The sequence below is a fragment of the Ochlerotatus camptorhynchus genome, unplaced genomic scaffold (assembly GCF_037179485.1).
Source record: "Ochlerotatus camptorhynchus isolate MF236.1 unplaced genomic scaffold, CSIRO-AGI_Acam_v1.1 ptg000215l, whole genome shotgun sequence".
In the NCBI taxonomy this organism is placed as follows: domain Eukaryota; kingdom Metazoa; phylum Arthropoda; class Insecta; order Diptera; family Culicidae; genus Ochlerotatus; species Ochlerotatus camptorhynchus.
In genome coordinates this window covers 768,464-793,674 of record NW_027040705.1, presented here as the reverse complement: position 1 = coordinate 793,674, position 25,211 = coordinate 768,464, and the positions used below count along the sequence as shown (strand labels likewise).

The window sequence follows — 25,211 nt, the reverse complement described above, 5'->3', positions numbered from 1 at the left end:
GATTTCCCAATCAATCTGTTCTTCTGTGAGTTTATGCAGAATAACTTCTTTTCGACATAACTGATGTACATTGTTTGCCAGCACTACCTAGTAACACTTTTAATAAATTTTTCAATAGTGCAAAACTGCTTTTGTATACGATGGCTTCAAACGTCGATTACGCGCGAATTAAAGCTTACTCACGCAAACTACCGACACCATCTGGTAGGAGAATATTATTTTCTCTTCTAGGCGGTATAGTTCGTTTGCAAGAGGGGACTTTTATTCGTGAGAAATCGGCGGTTGAAGCCATTATTCAATAGTGAACTGCTAACATCGAATTTCAAAATTGAACCAATACCTCTCTCATCGCCGCTCAATGAAATCCAGCAACCCGTTCAATTAACAATGTATTGGCTTGGATTAAATATTATAGGTAATGGCTTTCGATTTACGCGTGTAAGATTGCATTAATTCACCATATTTTTTTTCTTTTTCTTGTTGTTGTTGTTGTTGTAGTACTGTTTCAGCAAAGTTCTAATACACCTGTTTTTTTTACACAATGATTCGCTATACGAGTCGCTTTTTCCAAAAAATGTAACCGAAATATCGTGACGAACGAAAAACTCTGATTATGCTTGTAATATTACATTGATATAACTCTAAACTGTTACAAACTGCCAATCGTGCGCGCTCGCGCTTTCTATCTTCCTGTCTCGCTCTCACTTTCAAAACTTTCACGCTTCTGCTCCCGTGTATGGGTGTGTATGTGTATTTTTTTTTTTTTTCAGTTTTGCTTAAACATCTATATGCTCATTTGTTATTTCCGCTAAAAACTCGTCCGCCTCGCCGTTATTGGAGGCATACCACCGTTGCTGTTCCTGTCTCAACCTCGCCAGCCGCGCTACGGCAGCCGTGCGCGTTGTCCAGAAACCACCGCTGCCTCAATAGCTACCCACCTCGCAGGTTTCTGCCAGTTTCGGACACAGCTCCTTGAATACTTTCGACACGAATGAACTCTTGGCGTCGAGCCCGCCGCCCGGTGGCAGATCCGGAATGTGCTCCTCACTCAGTCGCTTCAGCAGAAGACCGTACTCCACGTTCGGCCCCATTTCGGTGATAATTTCGTCGATCTTCCTGTGCAGCGCCGCTTCCAATTTTTCCTCCTTTTTGATAGCATCTTCGTTGGGCACGGGAGCACCGGGGAATGCAATGATGATTATGCTCATATTGTCGCGACTTCCTTTGTGCAGACACGTATCGATGACCTGGTTGGCAATGTCTTCCAGGCTATCCGATATCTGCATCCGGCTGTGCACAAACTGGCACAGGTTGGCATTGCTCATCACATCCCACACTCCGTCGCAGGCCAGCACCAGGAACTCGTCCGCAGGGTCCCGGTCTTGGCAGAAGATTTCCGGTTCCGGAGAAACCAACTGTTCGCACGGGCCCAAATTCTTGGCGTTCTTGAAATCGTAGTCACCCAACGCTCGGGATACTGCGAGGCTACCGTTTACCCTCTGGATCATGACGGATCCACCGGCATTCTGGATTCGCTGCTTCTCACCCGGAAGGATCGGTTTGTGATCTTGGGTGAAGAATATCGGTGCACAATTGCGGGAAATTACCGCCCGAGAATCGCCACAATTTGCTATGTACACGTTCTGGGAGGAAATGAATGCACACACAGCCGTGGTGCCAGACTTGTCCGCTCCGGATGCCAGCTCCGGAATGTCTCGCATGGCCTCATCCAACTTGAGAAATCCAGCGTGAATACCCTTCGTGATATCGTTATTGCTAAATTCCTGTGTCCGGACAATCGACTGCAGCAGATTCTTCGCACAATGATCGGCCACCTTGTGTCCGGCGTGTCCATCAAACACTGCAAAATAGTTCCAATCGTCCAGGCCTTCTCCTAGCCCAGTTTTGGCATGATGTGCATCTTCCATTTCGCAGCGCCATCCTTGCATGGATCCTACACCGTACCGGAGCCCATTTCCTTCGCCATGCTCGTTGTGTTTCGCCGTCATCGGTTTCTCCAGAAACGCACCCATCTCGTAGCTGTGTTGTTCAAAACTTTGCTCTGTCCTCACAGCAAAATTACCATTGAATCCGGCGACCGTGGGTCACGCTGCACAAATGTCACACCTTTCCGAAAATTGGAATTTCCGTCTCCTTCGCTACCGGGAATCGTAATCTGAAATGGAAACAGAGGGAAAAGAAGACCGTTAAGAAATGTTTTGTTTCGAAGGTAGGTGCTTTTCTGATAAGCAGCAAGCAAAGAGCGCTCCAATTAATCCCGCGTGGCTCGTCATAGTCGTGTTGTTCGTGGGAAGCAAACAGAAATAGAGATGACCTAACCGCGAACACGAAACCCAATCACTACTCATAAATGGACGCGCATCACATTGGGTCGGTAGGGAGGGGTGAGGGGGGCAAGAAGACCATATGGGGCTAGATGGGCCACCGTTTTTTTGGACATATTACCTATTAACCCAATCGTTTTTTATTATAAACTTCTTGAAAATGCATCTCCATGAAAACCATATCAAAATTAAATTATATGTTTCTCTAAAATTTTACAAGATTTGCAGTCAACAAAACAAGCATTGCATTTTCTCGATCCGCTGGTTCCTGTAGAGCGAGCAATACACGTAACAGTTGCTAAAAGACCTTATGTTTCTATTTAATATGATTCCTGAATGTTATTCTAGCGAAAAACGTCAAAACGTTAACTATGGTCATATTGCCCCCGTTGAAAGGAGCAATAACTTATTTTTTTCAAACATAATAATTTAATGAGTATGTTATACTTTTTCGTGTTTTCTTCGTGTTTTTCTTAGGGGGACCATATTGCCCCTATCTACCATACCAAGGTACAAACAAAACAAAACCGGATAGTGATAGCGGGACTGCTCATTTATCTCTTTCTCTCTCTTTCGGTTCCTCTCATCAGGTGGCGTTGTTATTGTTTGCTGACTAGACCCTATAGGCAAGTGACGTATCGCATGTTGCACTGAGCTGACGCAACTCACCCCCGACCCCCCTGCTGCACCATTATTGCCCATTGTGGCTGATGCGGTTGACGCACTCAACGTTGAATGATAATAACAGTAGGTAGTGACAGTGTAGGTTTTGCTATTTGGTAATTGATAAACAGGTACAGGCGGTCATGAGACACTGAGACGGGGGTCAAGGTTGCGCACAACTGAAAAAAAAACAAATCCATTCATGATTTTCTTCTTCTTTGATTGTTTTCCGTCGATCTTGTGTTTTTAGTACAGGGTACCAATGCTACCGCGACGCCAGGGAGGCAGCTCCCACACCTGGACCCTATCTATCGACCCATCAAATCATGAACCTGGAACAAATTTCTGTACTTCCCCTTCCCGAAGGAAGGCGTGATAAGAGATGGTATGCCTCAGAAAATTCCGGCGGCGCCGAGTGGGATTGAACCCAGGCCTTTTGGGGTGAGAGGCAATTACGCTTATCACTACACCAACGGCACCGCTATCCATTCATGATATCGCGTTTGTTATTTTCTGATAACAGGTCAAGACACGAGATATCACCGTGTCGCCAGTAATGAAAGTTCACAACTCATGTGAATCAGAATATCAATTGATGATTTTGTCAAGCTTCTGCATTCATGTTCCATCAGATGTCACAGCTGTTGTTTGCGGTGACATCTATCGGAAACTAGGCACAATCTGTTTTCCTATAATTGTTCACAGAGGACACTGCAGTGCAAAACATGTCTGGTACCTCTATATATGTATTTAGATTATTGTTCGAAGTCCCTCCTTTTTTACACATTCTGCACACAAAATAGCTCACCCCTCACAGAATTTCCCGCCGAATTTTATGCATGGGACGGGGCATAAAGTATCTTTTGCACAGAATATGTAAAAAAGGAGGGACTTCAAATGTTAAAGCAAATGCATATATAGAGATACCAGACATGTTTTGTAGTGTCAGGTACTCTATTTTGTAATCTGTGAAAGGGAAATCACAAATCGAGTGTCAACAAACTACATGGCAGTTGAGAGATTGAGGTCGTGAGAACAAATTTTCTCTCTCAAATTTGAATTTTTTGGCTCTCTGGGAGCTGGTAGTAGATCAGGTAAAACTGCACACTTAGTTTTTTTCTACCGAGCTCGGCTGTGCAAATCTCAGCAAAATAAGTTTCACTGAGATGTCAGCAAAAGTGACATTTGATTGCTAAGTCTCGGATAATGCTTAGCTGAATCTCACCAAACAAATGAAATGTTTGCTGAGATCTCAGTAAAGCTATTTCTGCCGAGATTTGCACAGCCGAGCTCGGTAGAAAAAACTAAGTGTGTGTATGGGGAAAAATCATTTTTATTTAATTGTAGCTTGTTTAACAATAATTTCCCGGAAAAAAAAACAGAACTACAAAGTCCCTGATTAATTTCTTTAGGTTGTCGTGTACTTTTTTTGACCTGAATATGCACCGAAAGCGAATTATTCCCACTTCTTTCAATTTCTATATGGGGATTTTTTCACTTCCTACCAGTGGAACAGCGCCATCTCTGTGGAAAATGGTCGAACAAAATGATTAATTGTAGTTGCCATGTTGCTACCAGCGTTGTCAACTTTCCAGATTTAGGCATCATCCACCCTAATAAAATTGTTATGGTTATTTAGCTTAACGACGTGTTCCGGTTATCATTCAAACCATTTGTAGAATAGTTGAACCATTTGGGTTACCATCCGTTTATGGTATTATTATTATTTTTATTAGAGCAGACATACAGATAAATTTTTGTCTGGTTCAGATTTTAGAGTATTTGTCCAGATTTATCCAGACAATTTGAAAAGTATTCTAGAATTTTAGAATTTCTAAAGTATTCTGCACATAATTCCAAGACTGTTATGGAGAATAGCAGAAAGAATCACAAGATTAGTGAGGGGAATGCTGAAAATAGCTCTGAAGACATTTTGGAATGAACATATGAATATCTATGAGACATTTTCGAAGATATCTTCAGATAAGTCCGAAGAAATAATGTTTCACTTGACTTGACCAAGAACTGAGGGCAATATTCGAGAATCTCGGACAATATTCGATGACTAAGAATAAATGAAAAAATATTACATATCTGCGAAAATAAAATCATGAAAACAAATGTCAGTTTTTAGCTAGACCCTAGGGTCAATAAATGGCGCTCTCACCTTCATTTAATTAAAATTGAACAATAATACCTTCTGCTGTGAGTCACCACGAACCTAGCGTGCTCCCCAGTCTAAATATATCAATCTAATTTAATCAACACATAACAATTAACCGCTCAGAACATAAGCAAAGTGGTAACGACCTTGAATCGCATCAACAACAACATGAAAACTACATACGCTTTGACGACTGGCGAAACAAGATTATACGGGATTACAAAACTACGGGGAGTTTGAATGCAAATCCAATGACCGAAAGAAGTAAAATAAAAATAAACAAACTCTAAACGATACACTTTCCCCACATGGGTCGCATGTTGATATTGATATGGCGCATATCTTTGCCTACGTTGGTACTACTCTAACGGCGTTCGAGCCGCCACCCGATTATTGCGAAGCATCATGTTTCTTTTCATCGACACTATACTCTTATGCAATTACCGGTAGGTATTATCGCATGGTCGCTCTACTGTAGAAGGCAGGACTAGCCTAGGCGCTAGGGGCTTAGAGAGGGAGCACAGGGCCGGCACTCGCTGCTACTAATGCGATACGACGCGATCGTCGTTCGAGCCGATAACCGACGATGGTTATCCGGTATATACTGAAAGAAATCCTCCGCCAATTTTCGAGTGAATCAGTACTCGGCGGCAAGCAATGTTTTTTTTTTGATGATGTTTTACCCGGTGCTATCTATTTTTCTCTATACTATACTAATATCAACATGAAGCTTTAGTGTGATAATTTATTAACTATAGATAGTTTTGAAGAGCATAGGTTGATAATTGCGCTAGAGTACGGCAGTGTAAAAATTGAATTGAAGTTGAAATTGAGCGAAGGGCCATTAATGCGACACAGTTCTAGTCAAACGAACACTCCTTTACTTAACCCATACATTGATGAATGAAGGGAGTTGAAGTTTCTTCAAATCTACAGTCCTATGGATGACTATTGATGACGCTTCATAAAAAAAAAGTAGAAGGGTCTGTGCCTAGGGGCACGAACGGAAGCTTGACGTAGGACCGCTAGTGAACGGAATAAATGTGAAGAGCATTTAGTTCTTTTAATTGATCAATTATCTATTACCTCAACTCTTTCCGTTTTTAAATTGCAGGCGTACCAAATCTTTAGTATTTTTTTTTTAAAGAGAAAGTTGATTAAGAGAATCAATCAAAATCACTAGCACCCCTGTTTCCAAGTTTGGTTACAAGATTACAACTCTGGTGAGCATTTTGTGTGGTCGTTGGGGACTTGTGGTTCTGAATATGGACAAACAAGCACAAATTCTATTCCAACTTTTTACTGATGTAAGCTTGATGGCCCTGAAAAGGGCCGTTTTATTGAAGAGGACATCCATGGCCACTTACGCTTGGCTTGTTTAGTGTAGGTGACAGCACAACGGACCTCATTTTCCAGGAATACCTTCAGCATACCTCGTAGATCAGACCGGAGATACGTTTGACACCACCACGGCGAGCCAGACGACCGATGGCGGTTATCTCGAAGAACTTTGCGATGACGCTTGGCGCCTCATTTACCAGACCTTTTCCTCCTTTGCCACGACCACTCACAGTCAATTGTTGCTTGTTAGGTGTGAAGTAGTGGACTAGCCACCACCTTCCTACTGCTGCTATTGCTGTTCACCACGCCGTCCAAAGCGAAAATGAGCTAATTCCATTTTTTTTTTACTTTAAGGTTCAATTTACTTTGATGCTTTTTGGAAAATTTCAAAAGCAGCTTTTTCCGACGCATTATTTTAGATTGCAAAAAGCTCGCACTATTCGATTCCTTTTGATATTTTACACAAAATGACGCGAGCTTTTTGTGATCTAAAATAATGCGTCGAAAAAAAAAATGCGTTTGAATTTTTAAAAAATGCATCAAAGTAAATTGAACCTTAAATGATCTATATTTCTTGAATTTGTGTGGTTTACATGTATAACTTATCAAGTGACACAGATGCGTCTTTTCAACTTTAGTTCTTGTGAAATTTCAATTATTATTAATTACAGTTCCTAGTCCTATCAGGCCTGTTTTAGAGAATGACCACCTTGGTGGGATTGGTTTGTTTTAAAATTTGAAAAAGGAGACTACTTATAACTAATATTTACAACTACAACTAACCTACAACTACTATATACACCTAATCTACTATATACAAATTGCTTATCAAAGCATGTTCTGATAAATTACATTTTTGTGCAAATTTAGTCTTAATTTCGTTAATTCTCGAATCTATTTTGGCAATGCCTGCCTCTTCGTGTAAATTTGTTATTCTAGTTTCAAAAGGACGATCAAGTACCATCCTCAGCACTCTATTCTGAGCGACCTGGATTTTGTTCCTGTGAGTCTGTGCACATGATTCCCACACCGGAGCTGCGTAGAGGATCGCAGGTGCTATGATTTGTTTGTAGACGGCCAGTTTGTTCACCCTTGAGAGGCGGGATCTGCGGCAAATCAGCGGATACAGACACCTAACCAAGGCAGAACACTTGACTACAGTTTTCTCTACATGCGAACGGAAGAGGAGCTTTTCATCAAACAACATCCCGAGATAGGTTACTTCGGCGGACCACTCAACCCTTGTGCCATCCATGATTACAGTACAAGATGGAGCCGGTTTCAGTTTGGGCGATTGCCGATGGAGGAACATGATCGCTTGTGTTTTAGAGGCATTGATTTTGATTTTCCACGTGGTGGCATAATCAGCAAAGGCGTTAAGGCAGGGGAGGGGAGGAATGTCTGAAGTGTAAATGCTGTAAAGCAACGGGCCCAACAAACTGCCTTGCGGGACTCCTGCTGGGATGGAAAACGTGTCTGAAAGACAACCATTCAACGATACCTTAAACGACCTTTGCTGGAGGTAGTTACGGGTGATTTTAACCAGATGTAAAGGAAAGTTGAAGTTACAAAGCTTGTACACAAGTCCGTCATGCCAAACATTGTCAAACGCCTTTTCAACGTCTAACAAGGCCATGGCTGTGGACTTGGATACAGCTTTGTTACTTCGGATGTTATTCATCACCGGTACTAGCTGATGATTGGTAGAGTGCCCCTTTCTGAATCCAAACTGTTCCGGAAGGAGAATGTGGCTTTCCTCCACAAACTTGAGCAAACGATTGAGAATGAGTTTCTCGAACAATTTGCTCAGCGCTGAAAGGAGGCTGATTGGTCTGTACCTTGAAGACAATGTTGGATCCTTACCGGGTTTGCGGATTGGTATGATTTTTGCTATTTTCCAGATGCTTGGAAAGTAGTGCAGTTCCAAACATCTGTTGAAGATAGCGGTTAGAAGAGACTGCACTTTCATGCTGAGTCTCTTCAAGATCAAGTTAAATATACCGTCAAACCCGGGAGCCTTCATGTTCTTGGTGCATTTCAGCGCTGAGCAAATTTGTTGTACTGTAATCATATCCGCCGGAGGCACGACACAAGGTGAGACATCTAGGTTTTGAACGCATTGCGCAACCTGATCATCGAGCGGACTTTGGATAGTCGAGCCAAGCAAATGCGATGAAGCGACATGCTTGCTGATCGCATTTGCTTTCTCCTGTGGGGTAATTAAAAGCCGATCGTCATCATTTTCGACTTTGAGAGGTGGAACGGGTTTGGGATGATTTTTCAGGACCTTGGCTACCTTCCAGAATGGTCTGGAGCGGTCGTCCAGATTCTGGACAACACGCCCGAAACTTTCATTTCGGAGTGAGTCCATTCTGGAAGCAATCTGCCTGTTCAGATCGGCCACTTCACGTTTTTTGCCCAGATCTCCAGTCCTCTGAAACTGGCGTCTACGAACATTTCTCAACCGAATAAGAAGTTGGGTGTGGGAATCAATAGCAACAAACTTACCCCTCACAGGAACTTGTCGAACACACGCCTCGTCAGCCACGGATATGGCCTGTTGGAGTCCTTCCAACGCCCGGTCGATGTCATCTACAGTGTCGAGCAGTGGATTTTCATCGATGTTGCTGTCCACCATTCGTCCGTGACATGGTGGTAGTCTTTGCGCAGGCAGCTTCTAGCAGGAACCACGTTGACACCGACTTCAGTCACCACCGGTTGGTGGTCGGAGATGAGATCGTTGTGCGCCTCCGGCTTGGATAGTCCGATGTTCGAAAGGAAGAAGTCCAGCGTGGAGGGATTACCCGTCGGAGAGATGAAAGTTGGTTCGTCCGGAAATTGCACAGTGTACAGTCCATGTTGTGCGTGGTCGAACAATAGACATCCGTTCCGGTTCCGCTGGTAGTTCCGCCAAGCTTCATGGCGGGCGTTCAGGTCGCCCCCAACGATGAATCGGGAGCTAGTACGAGTGATGGCGGTCAGGTCGTTCTTGAATTGGATGTCTAGACCGTTGCTTGTGGTACACTGACGTGGGCAGTAAACTGCTATAAACCGGACGTTTCCAGTTGGTGTTTCCACCTCCACACTAATGGCTTCGATGATAGAAGTGCGGATGTGGGGCAGAGTGCAAAACTTGATTCCCTTTCTGACGATGACCGCTACACCACCCCCCCCCCCGGAGCTGGTGCGATCAAGCCGGATAATGTTGTGGTCAGGCAACCAAAAGCTGTCGCCGGACTTTAGATGGGTCTCGGTTAGAAGGCCCACGTCGATGCTGTGCTTGCGGAGGAAGTCGGCAAGCTCAATATGTTTTGCTCTTACAGAGCAAGCGTTCCAGGTAGCGATGGTTTAGACACCATATTGGATGATGAACTTACCGAGGACTTGGATCTGTTCGGGCTTATTGCGGCACTTACGCAGAGCACCGGTCATGTTGATAAAAATCTCCATAAGTTCATCTGATGAGAACAGATCGGGATTATTTGTTTGAGCTGTTGGTTGCCTCCAGAATCCAGGGGGGATGGAGAGCTTTGTCCAGCAGAAGATCCAGACGTTTCTTGAGGGGGCGCGGATCGCACCCTGGGATTCGCTTGTCCATGAAGAGGCGGAAAGTCCTCCGTCCTGAAAGCCGGGGCCTTATCCTTCCTTCGTGCTGGTTGATTGTTGGTGGACGCACATTCGGAGGTGGCATGGTCTTGAGCGCAATTTCCGCAGCGTGGCTTAATGTTGCAGTTGCGGGTACCGTGTCCGAAGTTCAGACACCGCTGGCACTGAGTCACATCGCGATGGCCGCCACGGTATGGCTCCCAGCGAACGATGATGGAATTGATGGACCGGATGGCTTTCAGTGCATTGAGCGTTACCGTTCCCTTCTGGAAGTGTACCAGGAAAATACTATCCGGGTACGCCTTCACATTCTCGTCTCTTCTTGTCATTCGGTACACGGCACTTGGGGCCAGCTTGTACCTGTCCCTGATTTCATGTTCGATAAACTTCGGGTCGAAATTTGGTAGGCCCCTGATGACGACCTTGAACGGTTTTTTACCGGGGATGTCGTGGGTGAAGAATTCCACCTTGGAAGTCCTCAGGTGGGCGATGACCAAGTCATACTCCGCTTTGGTTCGGAGCACCACCTTGGTGCCGACTCTGCCCAATTTGAATTCGGCTTTGAAGCCCAGCGACGCCAGATCCGCGATGAGCTCGTTGAGATGGGCATTTTTCACCACCAGCGGAGGTAGCTTCACTCTTGCCGCGCTCATGTCAGCAGCATTTTCTTTATCGGCAGCGTCACCGAAATCTCCGTTCGTCGCAGAGGCATCGTCTCGACCAATCGTGCCATCAGACTGGCCTCGGTTCTTCTTCCTTTTCTTGCTGCGTTTTTCCAACACAGCCGGCTGGATATTCCCATCCATGGGGAGAACAGCAAACCTGTTCGAGGTAGGCACACCGGAGCTTCCTTCACCGGAGTTCTGGACCTTCGCCGGGCTTCGCGACCGATGCTTCCCCATTACGGGGCACACACACACGCACGACAAACCGCGAAAGAGAGAGCGCAAACAATATCGCCACGAACTTATCAAACAACTCGAGAGAGCGAGCTAACACCGAACTGAACTGCTTGACGATCAAGCAGAGGTTGAGCTAATTCCATACAGCAGCACTCTTTTATATATTTTCAGGTTAAAGCAGAATGATATGCAACCAAGTGGTATAAAAGCTACAAAGACTCTTCCCATTATGAGTAGATTGCTATCAAGTAGCGACACTGGCTCTTTTCCTATTGCGTACACGGCGAATGAGAACGACCCAAATTTGAGTTTAGTTCACTCATAATCGCCAAAAGTGCAGGAAATCAGCGATGTGTAAATTTGTATCATGGTTTCCTGTGGAAAACCTAAAAAATCTGCCACAAAATGAGGAAATTGACGAAAATTTTATTCAGTCTCGTGGTAGTACCAATAGACTGAGTGAATCCAATCTTTACTTTTCTCAAATTCGGGAATTTTTCCCTGGAAAATCTTGGAAAAACCTGGGAAAATATGAGGCAAATTTACTCATCGCTGAGTTCCTGCACTTTATTTCTTATTTCTGAGATAACTAAACTCAAATTTGGGTCAATCTCATTCGCCGTGATATCACCTTGAAAGATATCGGCGCCGGTGGTTAGCGTGATTACCTCTCATCCCAGCAGGGCTGGGTTCAACCTCAGTCGCACCGGCATGTTCTGAGGCATAACATATCTGATCCCACCTTCCTTCAAGAAGTAAAGCCGTTGGTCCCCTGTTCATGAGCTGATGGGTCGATATGTAGGGTCCAGGTGTGGGAGCTGCCTTCCTGGCGTCGGTAGCATTGGAGCTCAGTACGGAAAACAATTAATAGGTCCTATCTACATTGATCGATTCTCTTTATCGATACTCTCTTTCGTAAATAACTCGGCTTCACAAATGTTTCCTGCCGTCTTCGTCGAATTAGATGCTAGATTGTTGCTTCTTCCATCGAAAATATCCGGCCGTGCCGATTCAAAGTTGATCAAGGTTGATCAAAATAATTTGTACCCCTGCTTCCAGTTTGATTACATGAGCATTTTGTGTGGTCGTTGGTTCTGAATATGGACAAACAGGCAGATGAATTCTATTCCTACTCTTTACTGTAATAAGCTTGGTGGCCCTGAAAAGAGCCGTTTTGTTGCCAAAGTTGGTGATGATTCCTCCGAAACCAAACAGAGTGCGTTTCTGTCACTTCAAAACGTAGATGACATCCATGGCCGCTTACGCTTGGCGTGTTTAGTGTAGGTGATAGCATCACGGATCTCATTTTTCAGGAACACCTTCAGCACACCTCGTAAATCAGACCGGATATACGTCAGACACCGCCACGGCGAGCCAGACGGCGTTTGGTTCTGAGTATGGCGATGAGTGTGCAAAATATTACGCATTTTCATCCTCCCTATTCGCACGCGCCCAAGGATCGGAGGCGAATGCCACTTCGACTTGTTTCGTCTACTTACTACTCTCTGGCGACTGTGCTGGGAAAGCAGCAAGTTAGTTAATTCGACGCTTTTGGACAATGCTGGACATTTACAAGTTTTACAATAGTTTCTTGTTGAAAATTAACATTTGGAAGTATTGTTATCGATGCGTAGCCATATTTCTGATCGATTGGTGATAAAATTATTGAAATTGGACCAGGGGCAGCTGAGTTATTAACGTTCAAAATCTTTCTTAATTTGTTACATGTTCCATTTTCGGTTTTCACAAAGTGTACCCCCATATAGAAATCAAAGACGTAGTCCTACGTCAAAACGTTACAATAAACCAGAATCACCTCATACACTAAAGTCTTTTTTACCCGCTTTTTAATAACATGGTAGTTTTAAGACGATTATTTTTAAATAACGCAGTTAAAGAGCCAAACAAATTTAAGTGTTTTCTGAGGAATGGACGAGTGGCTACATATTTTCGGAACGAGAACGACGTGTAGAGGCCGGAAATCGATGATTCACGCCATTTTGGCATCCAAGATGGCGACTTCCGGTTTGTAAAAAAACTGTTAATACCCTACAATATGGGTATTTTCGAAACGGAGGCGGATCCCTGTAGAGGATGGAAATCGATTATTGACACCATTTTGGAATCAAGATAGCAGTTCTTGAAACACTCTGTTCTTACAGAGATATTTTACCATATTTTAAATTCTTATGATCTTCTGAATCAAAGTCTAGAATAAATGAACAATTTGTCGTTAGATCCTGTCTTCGCTTTGGAGTTTTGTTAAATTTCACGGACTCCCCTGCTGGTCACTATAGCCGGTCGAACTACAGACGAATCTAGAACCGCACTACCGTTCATACTGGCGGCAACGCTCTGATGAGACAACAAAACCCTACCCACGCTCATCCCCTGATCCTATCTTTCGAAAATTTAACCCTCTAACCTCGGGTAAGCCGCGAGTATTCGACCCAACTCCTTTTGGATTTAGTTTTAATAAATTCCAGATTACATAGGGTAAATTGTTCTAATGTTGGCCTATGGATCTAGGATTGGGACCATCGCTAAAAATCTGCTATTTATCAATTTTATCTAGATGAACGCGTCACGATCTCATGGGATGGTACCAATGGATATTTTTGGTCGCTATTCAAAATTAGTCGATTGCTGAATTTATGTATGGGCCCAATTTACATCCATTTCCCCTATAATCTTAATTTTTAAATTCTGTAATCAATTACATTTCAAAATACTAGATTGGGTAGGGTCTTCGATTAATCTGCGATATCTCTAACAACAAGAAATCAGTAAAATTATTTTACAAAAACAAATACAAAATGCGGGAAATTTGTAATTTCTATATTTGAGCTTATCAAGCTCAATTTATAAGTTCTGGAGTGAACACTTTTTTTTAAAAAGAAACACAAGAGTTTTTTTTTTTAATTCTTTATTAAAGAGATTTTTAGCCTTAGGCTAGTTCATCTCTAAAGAAACACAAGAGAAAGTTAAATCAATTCTGACAAATTTAAACTGTAATGATAATCGTAAGACGGACCAAAAACCTAGAAATCCCCTGTGTTACCTTGAGACGGCAAGGGTGGAAAATTAAAAAAAAAAGAAACGATGGAAAAGTATGGGAAATGGCCCAAGATTGAGCCCATCGCTAAAAATCTGATATTTATCAATTTTATCTATATGAATGCGTCAATTGAACGGTGCTAATGGATATTTTTGACCGCTATTGAAAATTTAATCGATTGCTGAATTTATGTATAGGCCCAAATTAGGGGCATTTAGGCCGAAAGTACATCAATATTTGAATCATCTGCAAGATTTCTATAGCATATTGTGAAAAAATGTTTTGAATAATCTCAGAATAGCCTCAGCTTAGATGTCTCTCTGGTATTCCTTTATAATTTTATCGATAATACTCATGAAAATCTTCTTTAGACTACTATTTGAATTCACTCTACAATGATTATCAAATTATTAATTTTAAGAGACTAACCAGCTACAGGCTGAAAGTCTCTATAATAAAGCAAAAAAAAATTAATAATGATTCTTGCTGTTATTCCTATGAATTCCCCGAAATTCAGTTGGAGTTCACCTCAGCATTCACTTAATTAACATGGAATTATCTTAGGAATATTTTATTTAGTTTTGCTAGGAAATCCCAAAAATCAATTGAAATGCTGCTCCTATGGAACTATCCTTTTAATTATATAAAAAAAACGTTATCAACGAATACTCCTCGAAATCCCCTTAAAATTTTTCTAAGAATATTCCTAAGAAATCCTTTGGCATTTTCGTTGTATTTTCATTGAATATATCACCGAATTACCTTTGAATCTTGCTCCTTCCCATGGAATTCAACTCACAACTATGAAATTCTCACCTAAGAAGTTACTTGCAGATCTCCTAACGAATTTCTTAAATATATACTCAAAATTTGTCAGAATCCTCTTGGAATGGATGACTGAATTCATTTAAGGTATTGTATTTCATTGTATTTCTCCGTAACATAACAAAAAACAGCCATGGAAATATGATCCGGATTCCTTTCTCCCAGCATCCTTAAATGTCCTCTTTCTCGTACAAATTATCTCATAATTCCTTAAGAATTAACGACAAATACTGTTACGAATTTTCATTAAATTTTTTTTTTTGAATCCTACTCAGGTTTGCCTTGGAATCATACTTAGATCTAACTTTTTGTGGGTGAGCCCATACTTTGTGATTGATGACATGAATTACTATTTTATTGGTTTAAAATATTTCTGGATGGGTATCGAATAAGAGTTATACCAACCGGTGGAAACTAACGGTTTTAAATTGGCTAGCCTATTGGTCCCAAGCAAATCGATTAACGTACCCCATTCTAGTCGAAATTCTAGTACCACACTATGTTTGTTTTGATTTGCTATGAAAGTTTGACAGAGAAAATGAGGGGTTCGTGGATTTTCCTATGTTTCGAGGGGTGCATCGATTAGCTTGGGACCGAAGAGAGTACTAGAGCTGAGCCAAAAAGTTGTACGCGTTTCTTTAGGACCTTCTAGTCTTAAAATTACCTCTATGGTTATACTACCACCTTCATTTCAAAATTTGGCCGAACCAATTCTGAGAAAATCTGTCAGTGTGAGTTTTGCATTAGCTGAAACCCGTGTGATAATTTAATAGAATAGTTATGCAGAAATTTCTGTTTCATTTGTATGAGAGTCCCCCCCCACCCTACAAGGGAGGAGGGGTCTCGAACCATCATAAGAACCTTTCCCGGTCCCAAAACCCCTGCATACAAATTTTCACGCCGATCGGTTCAGTAGTTTCCATTATTTTGAACAATTTTACCTGGTGTCTCACTTTCCGGCAGGTGCTCCAAAAAATTTAATATTTTGTAATCGTAAAATTGAACATATTTGTAGTTCTTTGGCGAACGTTTCAGCTCAATTGATCATAAGTTAACAAAGCTACATCATGTCAAAGTTGACAATTTTGTATGAAATGCGCTGCTATTTTATCGAACACAACTGTAGATATAAGGGAATCGCACCAGTATTGGCCATGATCCTATTTTGGCCGCCTTTTGACGATATTTCACGTTGTTGATAATTTTGCGATGTTCAGTTGCGATCAGTTTGTTAGTACAAATTATATTCATCGGTATACATAAACATTTCGACCACAAACTGCCCGAATATTGTAATTTTATCGATTTTCTGAGGTCTGACCAAAATAAGAACCTATGGCCAATACTGCTGCACTTCCCCTAAAGATATATTTTTCCGATTTCTCGGTTAACTAGTCAGGATGACAAGTGTATTTTCAGTTGACAGTGTGCTGTGATGATGTATCGTCTTAGTTTCTTCTGCGTACTTTTCCGTTCGTTAGTTTAATGAACTTCCAACTAGAAACAGAGCATACTGTAGCACTGTAACAAATTTTATTTATTTTTTGAACGAATTTTTCATTGAAATTCAAGCAAGAATGTCGAAACAAGTGACTTTAGTGAATTTTTGTCGAAAGTAGGGACTATTTAGTGACCACCTTAAAAAAGTGACATTTTAATTGTCTTCTGAAGTATCCATATACAATTTTATTAAGATAGTATTACACTTAGAAAAACTAACTGTTTAAAATTACAACATAATATGTTCATGTCTTCGGCAATGTTGTAGAACTATGAATTTCGTGAAACTTAGCTCAAGACACCAATTTTCTGCGTCATAATTCTAACTAGATATAAATGGACTTTTGCAAGGACTACCTTAAAACCAGTTTTTTTTTTACTTTTTGCATCATAAATCTTAACTAATCGGTTTGACATGTTCTACAAAGTTTTCAATATAATCAAAATACACTACTTTTCTGAAGACAGCTATATTGTAAATTGCTTCATTTGCTTTGTAAAGCGGTTTTAAAGCAAAATTCCACCAATTTTGCAGTTAAAATTTCTCCGAAAATGGCAGTTTCTGGCAGCCAACATTAAAGTTGTTTGATCAGTGAAGTACTAATGTACCATAAATCACTGTCGGGTATGCTCGGGTACATAGGTTTTTCAAATAGAATTTTCGGTCGTTTTGGTTATATGCTTTCAATAACTGTGGAACTACATCTAGAACACTATGTTGAGAGCACGCAATAAGGTAATATGCGATAGGCAATAAGGTGTTGAAATGTGAGGAAGAAGAAAAAGAAGAAACGAGAAAAATAATACAGATTTCGAATGGCTAACCGCATAAATCACAACCATACGATTAACACATTGAAAATGGTTTATCTTCCTGTAAAAACTATAATGAGAATGGTTCAGTCAACTTTAATCGTACCATACCTAGATATAGTTTTGACCATATTGATTAAGGTTTTCGAAGACCTAACCATACGAACAATGGGTGGTTAAGAACGTTCACCATATCTATCTTTTTCCCATACATGTTTTGCTAAGGAACTATAGCCTAGCCACATCAGAAAAGGTTTAAGTTGGGTATGTGAAACTTATTTCCATTAACGATCGATAAGGTAGTACACGGGTTAGAACCAACCATTGTTGTTATATTCAAGATAAACTATGAACGTGTAGAAATAACCATTCTCGGTTTTCCCGTTTCAAATTCAAAATTCAACAAAAAACGAAATTGTACGCATTTTAAAAAAACGCGGCCCACTGTAAATTTTCGGAGGTTATTTGCGGGGAAAATAAAAGCAAAATTACAGAAAGTATTTTTTAAAGCTCAAAGTATAAATTCAACTCTATGAGTCACTTAATGTATCCAAAACAAATCATTGATCTTTCGAGATACTTTGAAAAATCAATTTCTATCACTTTTTATGCTCGATACAACTTATGATTGCAAAGCCTTAGAATTTATTGAATAGCAGAGACTAAGGTCACTAGGCCAAATGTTACCTGGATGAATCAGTTATAAGAGGTTGTGAAAAATAATTTTATTGAAAAAAAATGTTTCAGAAAAATGAACTTGATACAAATGAGAATTAGAGGAAATTGTTGGGGATATCGGATAAAGAAAATGTGTCTTCACTTTGTTCTCTATACTAACATAAATATTAAACTTTCAGTACTCACGTTGATGTACAAAGTTAAACACGAAACAAATAATATGTAAAACCTACTGACGTTGGAACTTGCTCAACGTGAAACTAAACATGGTTCATTAAATTTAATAACCACGTACAATAGACCAATACTTGAAGAATATTACTGAAAGGTTATTTACTGAAAGCAATTTACTGAAAGATTAAACAAATGTGATTTAAGCAGATTCCCAAGATTCTGTGGCTTTGAAATTTATGTAGAGTCTGAAACAAGAACTTTTCTTCAAAATTTGTGATTAATAACAATCTTCGTGATGCAAGATTTGGAGAAAGAATAATTCAAATGCGAGATTTTGATTTTTTTTTTCTTGATCACAGATTTGAAGAAAAAAATATCATACTTATGAGTCGTGGAGGCATTTTAAGGGCTATAACAAATTACAGAACAATCTATAGAATCTTGCGGACAAACTCTGGAACTTTTATTAAAATTTAAAAGTATTCAAAGTGTTGATTTCAAACAAATATTGAGGAGGATTCCCTCATAATTTTCGAAGAAGTTCTGAGCAAAATTCCAAAATCATTCTGACATGAATTTGGAGGGATTTCTGTTGAATAGAATACAAGTTATTAAATTCTTATGTAATTTTGGAAGATTTCAAAAGGAGTTATGAAAAAAAATTGAAGGTAAATTCCTACGTGATTCTGATGAGATTTGTATGGCGATCGTGAGGAAAATCACAGATGAATTTTAAGAAGAATTCCAAGAGAATTAGGATGAGAATTCAACAAGAAACAGAGTTCTTAGAGTGTTCTGGGGATAATTTCAACCCCAGTGCGAGAGATTCATCACAGAGCTCCAACAAAATTTATTACAATTTAAGAAAGAAATTCTTTAAAATACTCCGTGGAGTTTCTAAATAAAATTTCGAATGATTTTTTTTGTTTTGAATATAGTTAAAAGAAAATTTTGAACAGAGTTTCAGTGGAATCAAAGTCTCCGAATAGGTTTAAGGGAATTCTAAAAAGGATTCCAATCAAATTCTTAGAAGAAGTTTCAAGGAAATTTCAAAAAGAATTTAACGGTAATTATTACGCGGTGTGTTTTCTGGTTTATTTCAGAAGAATTCTATGATAATTCAGAGCAGAATTCCAAGTTAATTCTGGAATTCATATCATGAGAATTCTGAATAACGAAAACTAAAACTCCGGAAAAGTATAGTTCAGTTTCGGTTTTTACATATATTTTTTTCCAAAGTCCAGCATCTTCAATATTTTCTTTTAAGGCTGACATCTGACATAAGCTAATATTACTCAAGAAATTCTTTTTTTCTCGGCGTTAAAACAGGTTTACCAGGTAAGGTTTTAAAAATAAAATAACACAATGAACTCACGAGCACCGTCTGTTTGTACCAATTGTAAAAACATAAGCATCCACAATCGAAACACGAAAGCGTTGTACAAGTTGTTTACCACTTTTATTCGTAATGTTTTGTAACAGTTCAGTATAGTTGATCAACCTTAACAAAATTTAGCTGGAACATACCAGAAACTGTAACAGTAGAAAGTAGTGTTTCTTTATTGTTTACTCCATTCCCTAAGCCATAACAAAATTATTTTGTATAAAGTTAACATAGCTATAAAGGCGTCAGTGAAATTTGAACTGTTCTAGAAATGGTATTTATCCAGCGCGCACTGAGATTTTTTTTTTCTAAAAAAGTAATTTAACTCAATATCTTCTGCCGCTGTATATGATGGGATAATTAGGCATCAAAATATAGCTTTTTTTTATTAGGAATTGAATGCTTAGGTGGTTGTTCACGGCACGAACCATTTTCGGGTAGTTAGGGCGAAAATAAGGGTTTTACCTTATTGTTTAATGCCACTGAAAGCCCAACTAAGACGAAACCTCTTCCATTCGATTCCTCAGGGTTTTCCTGTTTAGAAATATTATCATTCTTTCATTCAATGAGTTTAAAATCATTCAAATTTTTGGATGTGTTTTCGTCCAGTGCATTTTAGATCGGTTATTTATAGTCTCTTCAATTCGATTATAAAGAAAACAACATTTTTTCACATGAAAGATTCTTTGCGGGAGAGGATATGTGATTTTTCTGAACTCAAATTACACATGAAGTGTGAATTTGTATCTCCTGTAGTCTTATATAAGAGGTTTTACGCTTAATTTAACTCATTTGCAAATCTTTAGAATCACTCGATACGAAATATTCCGTCATTATTTTTGCTAGAATCTATCTCAATGACATAGACAGATATCGTACCTTTTTAACATATTGATTGAATCTATTCCTCCGACTGTGACGACCCACGCCAGGACTCAACTGAATGCCAAAAATATGTTTCGCTACACGATGCTGCTCTAGGAATGCCGGTGGTACCTCGAACCGATACAACAACCAAACACGTAATAATGCCGTCGTCATCGTCGTCGTGTACGTCGTCGTTGCTTGCGCCAGTAAATAGTTTGGCTCAGAAAACAAGAAGTGAAGCACTTTAGTGCTGTCCGCGTCTTCCGTCGATTGTTTACATGAGCTCATTGGCAACACGCATCGCCCAGCGGTTCATCCTGGAACCTACCCAAACAACATCGGAGTTAACGATGAATCGAAAGTGTGGGGGGTGGGTGATGTGATGGTTCAATAGAACCGAGTGATGATGACGATGAAAGCTGGGTTGATAATGTTCAAACTCTACATATACAGGTAAGAATAGGGGTTGTATAAGACGATGCGTGCGTGGGACGTGGGAGGCTTTCGATGTTCTGGGTCGTGGTTTAACAGGAAAATTGCGTCTTTGGATGCACCATCTATTTACCTACATGTGTAACGTGTAGTAGCTGTATGAATGTTCCTAGCGTGTAGCAATTTGAGCAATTCCAGATTTGCATGTGCTTATCGAGAATTTGGGTGAATCATGGGGTTTTGCCAAGATGGATGATGCAATTTTCTTTGTTGAATAGCTTTATGAAATCTGGATATTATAGTTATACACGTGTTACTAACCAGATTTTAATCGTGATTAGGATTACAGTCAGTCACATGAAAAAGCTTTTACAAATACGTACCGGAACCGTGTTTTTCAAAGTCAATTCTATCTTTTGCGAAATAGTGTAAAGCACTACACTGCCTATAATCGCATATCAGTCCCATATGGATTTTCTTTAATTTTAAGATAATAACGCTATCTACTATCAATTGGCATCTACTTTCATATTACGTGATAAAACTACGGACTTTGATCATGAAAAATGTGAAAACAACATCAAGTCACTTTGTCCCATCAAGCAAAGTAATCGCATATCAGTCCCATTCTGAAATTCAATCGTCCAGAGGTCAAGCTGCATTTCTGTTTTTTGAATCGCCATATTTTTCGTTAATATAACAATACATGCAAGCTTCATTGCAACTGATTTTAACTTGATAAAATTGTCGATTAATTTACTATGATTGTTTTAATATTTACATGGAAATTGCACTTCTTAACTTCAACTGCCATTTTCTCAATGCCTACTTTTTCCATATGGGACTGATATGGGGTTATAGCAACAATCAATACGAAACTAACGATTTAAATTGGTTCAATACTTGACTAGCCTATTGGTCCCAAACAAACGATTAACGTATCCCATTCTAGTCGAAATTCTAGTACTACGCAATGTTTGGTTTGATTCGCTATGAAAGTTTGACAGATAAAATTAGGGGTTAGTGGATTTTCCTATGTTTCGAGGGGTGAATCGATTAGCTTGGGACCGAAGATAGTACCAGAGCTGAGCCAAAAAAATTGAGCACGTTATTTCGGGACCTTCTAGTCTAAGAGTTACCTCTAGGCAGTATATTTATACCAGGCACAAACAAAAGAGATCTCTTCTATTCACAACCGGTATATAGGGTAAATAGATGTAATGTTGGCCTAAATACCCCTAATTTAAGCCCATACATATGCAATCGACAATCGACTAAATTTTCAAAAGCGACTAAAAATATCCATTAGTACCGTCCCAATGACGCGGGCATCTAGATAAAATTGATAAATAACTGGTTCCTTTATTCATGAGCTTTATTACATTTTGCATTATTCATGAGCTTTATTTAAAAAATAATTTATAAATATTATTATTATTAATTTATTTGATAAGGCTCAACCGAATTAACTTTACAGAGCCAAGGATTCTTGTTCACTAGACACCCAACCGGCGGATGTAAGATTCGCTTACAATTATGTGAGATTCATCATCTGCTTCTGTCGACAGACACTGTTATAAATATCAAAGGCATACTTTTTGAAATATTTCAGTTTTTAACACTTTTTTGGATTTATTAATCAAAATTTCAAAAAATATCTTGTATATTTTTCCCAGAAAGCCTTTATTGTTCTCTGCAATTTCGTCTCAGACGTCATTTCGATCAAAAATGACATTTTCCCACTACAATTTATTGAAAAATGACAAAGACGTCATTTTGAACAAAATCACAACATCCAAAATGGCCCATTTTTTGTAAAAATGTGAATGATTGCCCATAACACACAATTATGCAAATAGGATAAGGTCGATATATTCCGATTCATCTTTAAGCCAAGGTTGCAAAGACTCATTTCAGCTAAAATAATGTTTTTCGCAATAATAAAACCAAAAGATGGTATGATGGCATGTTTTACTTGTAACTTACAAGAAGAGGTTACAAAGTATGCGTTGGAAACATAAAACCTGTAAATTTTGCTTTCTATGAGTCACAATCAGCGATTTGCTGATCGCTGAGTGAGTGAGTGAGTGAGTTTGTGAAAAATCGCTGATTGTGACTCTCATGAAGTGAAATAAACAGGTTTAATATGTCAAACACATTCTTTGCAACCTCTTATTGTATCCTACCAATTCAAAATTTGATCATGGCACCTAATTATTTCATAATTTATAAAAACATTGTTTTAGCTGAAATGAGTCTTTGCAACCTTTCTTTAAGCGTGGAACTGTTCTGTATCAACCCTAGCTATTTGCGTTTTGAGAAAATTTATTAATTGACAATTGGCAGAATTTCCCCTCTGTGTGCTACTACATAGACCTACATGTGGTCACTCACTCACTCACATACAATCGGCCTAGGGCACACAGAGCCGCTGCAATCACCGCTCCAATAATTAGCTTACAAGCGCAGACCGACGACAGCGACTAACTAGTTGACCGTTTTCAATGTTGTGTAATTAAATTTTAAGGACACACCATGAGCATTATCCGCCGTCGTCAGTCAATATGTTGGTGTGTGCGTGCTTTTGAGAAGCATGTTTTCCTATTACACAGCGCTTACTCAACTAACTTTAGTCATAATGGTAAATCAAAGGCGGTTTTCGAGATCATCCATTAACGGATTACGAATTCCGTCATCTATCAAGCGTGATAAAACTCCCGTCTCGACCCAGCCAAGTTTCACAAGGATAGCCGGTGCTAACCGACTGACCTTCACGATCATATTGTACGCGCGGTTGCCTTTGTGTATGGTGGCAACAAATTGGTACCGGGAATCGAAGAGCGAGATGCCCGTATCTCAACTAAACAACCGCGCAGTTGAATGAAACGTGAATGTCCATTTGAATGCACATGCGAATGCGGCAAAAATCTCGTGACAAATACTCGCTGGCGAAACCAATTACAATACATACGAGCAGATACGAACGATCTTGACACTGACTGGCGTGCTCGGCTCGGCGTAAAGTGCAATGATCGTGAATGTTTGTTGGCTTGCAATTTAGCTATTAGGGGCAACCGACGTGTCCATCGTCGTCATCCTGGTGGTGCAAGCAGACCTAACTGTTTCATCAAGAGAGCTTTGGGAAGACGAAGATGACGATGCTCCTATGACGGTGATGATGCGATTGTTGTGTCAACAATCATGATTCAATCGGTTTTGTTTTTCGCTTCCTGTGAATGAATGTTAAATGTGTTTTATCCCTCGTTCGAACAGGAACCAGACCGAAATGTGCCTCGCTGGTATACATAGGTAGTTGATGGATAAACAAATAAACTTCATGGTATTGGAAAACCGTTTGCTCCGGGAAGCTGAATTCAAATCAAATCAAACGGAATTATTAAAAACTATCATGTTATTATGTTATAGGGTAAATGACGGCTTCGACACCCATTTACTGTATTCGGCATTCAAAATTTAAACGTTAATTTCACATAATTTCTCACCCCCATGAATTTAAAATATTCCTTATTCTATCAGCTTAAACCTAATTAAATGTTGACGACTGCGCAAACCTGGAATGCCAGGTTTTATGTAAATGAAACATAAGATACTACATAAAGCAGCTGATTTCCAGGGCTGTTACAAGATTTTCTAAATATGATCCGCGAAATACGCGATTTCTCAAAAGAAATCCGCGACTTCAAATACTAATCCGCGACAAAAAAAAACTGTTTTCATTGACTAAAAATAGCATTTGCATACTACTACATGGCATTTCAAGCTTATTGCTAATAGCATATTAGATTTTTGCCTGCTCTCAACTTTGAAGTACTTTCACATTTCAATTGAGAGCTTCCTATGCCTGTACCATCCTATGCCCTAGAAAGTAGAGAAATTTTCCAACTCGAAAAATTAATAGACCGGACGGGAATCAGTCGCCTCCATCATGGACTTGCTTTGTAGCTGCGCCTTTACCGACTGAGCTAAAGGAGTATCGTTTGTAACCCTTAGAATTAAAAAAAAATAACATTGTATCATCTTCAGTTATTTATGTATAGTATAAATTCATAGTAATTAATGAACATAATAAAACACCCTTACATTATGAGATTCTATTGAATAATACCGGCCAAGATTTAAAAAATAAATAATTCATTTTCATTTGAAATGCAAATTTTTTTGAAAATTTACCTTTGCGTCTCTGACGTATTTTTCTGTCCTAAATATTGCAGTTAATTTGGCTCTAGTTTTCTCACTTTTTACCGATTCAAACCAAACATCCTGCACATAATCGAGAAATTACCAGAGTTTCATCGTCCAGCCACGGAGAACAAATTCGTTAAGTTAAGATAACAATCCTAATAGTTACTTTCACATGGAAAGATATTGTTGTTTGAAAGAAACCTATAGTTATTCCAACATTAATTTGACCGTCAACTCAATCATACCTTATAGATTT

At 39.6% G+C, this 25,211-nt stretch overlaps 1 protein-coding gene across 1 annotated transcript in view; it reads right to left on the bottom strand.

Annotated features, from left to right (window-relative positions):
* The window catches only part of alph (alphabet), a 42,078-nt gene that overhangs the window by 5,566 nt on the left and 11,301 nt on the right, over positions 1-25,211 (bottom strand). The window contains exon 2 of the mRNA XM_065224771.1: positions 939-2,176. Within this exon, the coding sequence (XP_065080843.1) occupies positions 939-2,033 (1,095 nt within the window). The 5' untranslated portion in view covers positions 2,034-2,176. The remainder of the gene's footprint in view (positions 1-938; positions 2,177-25,211) is intronic.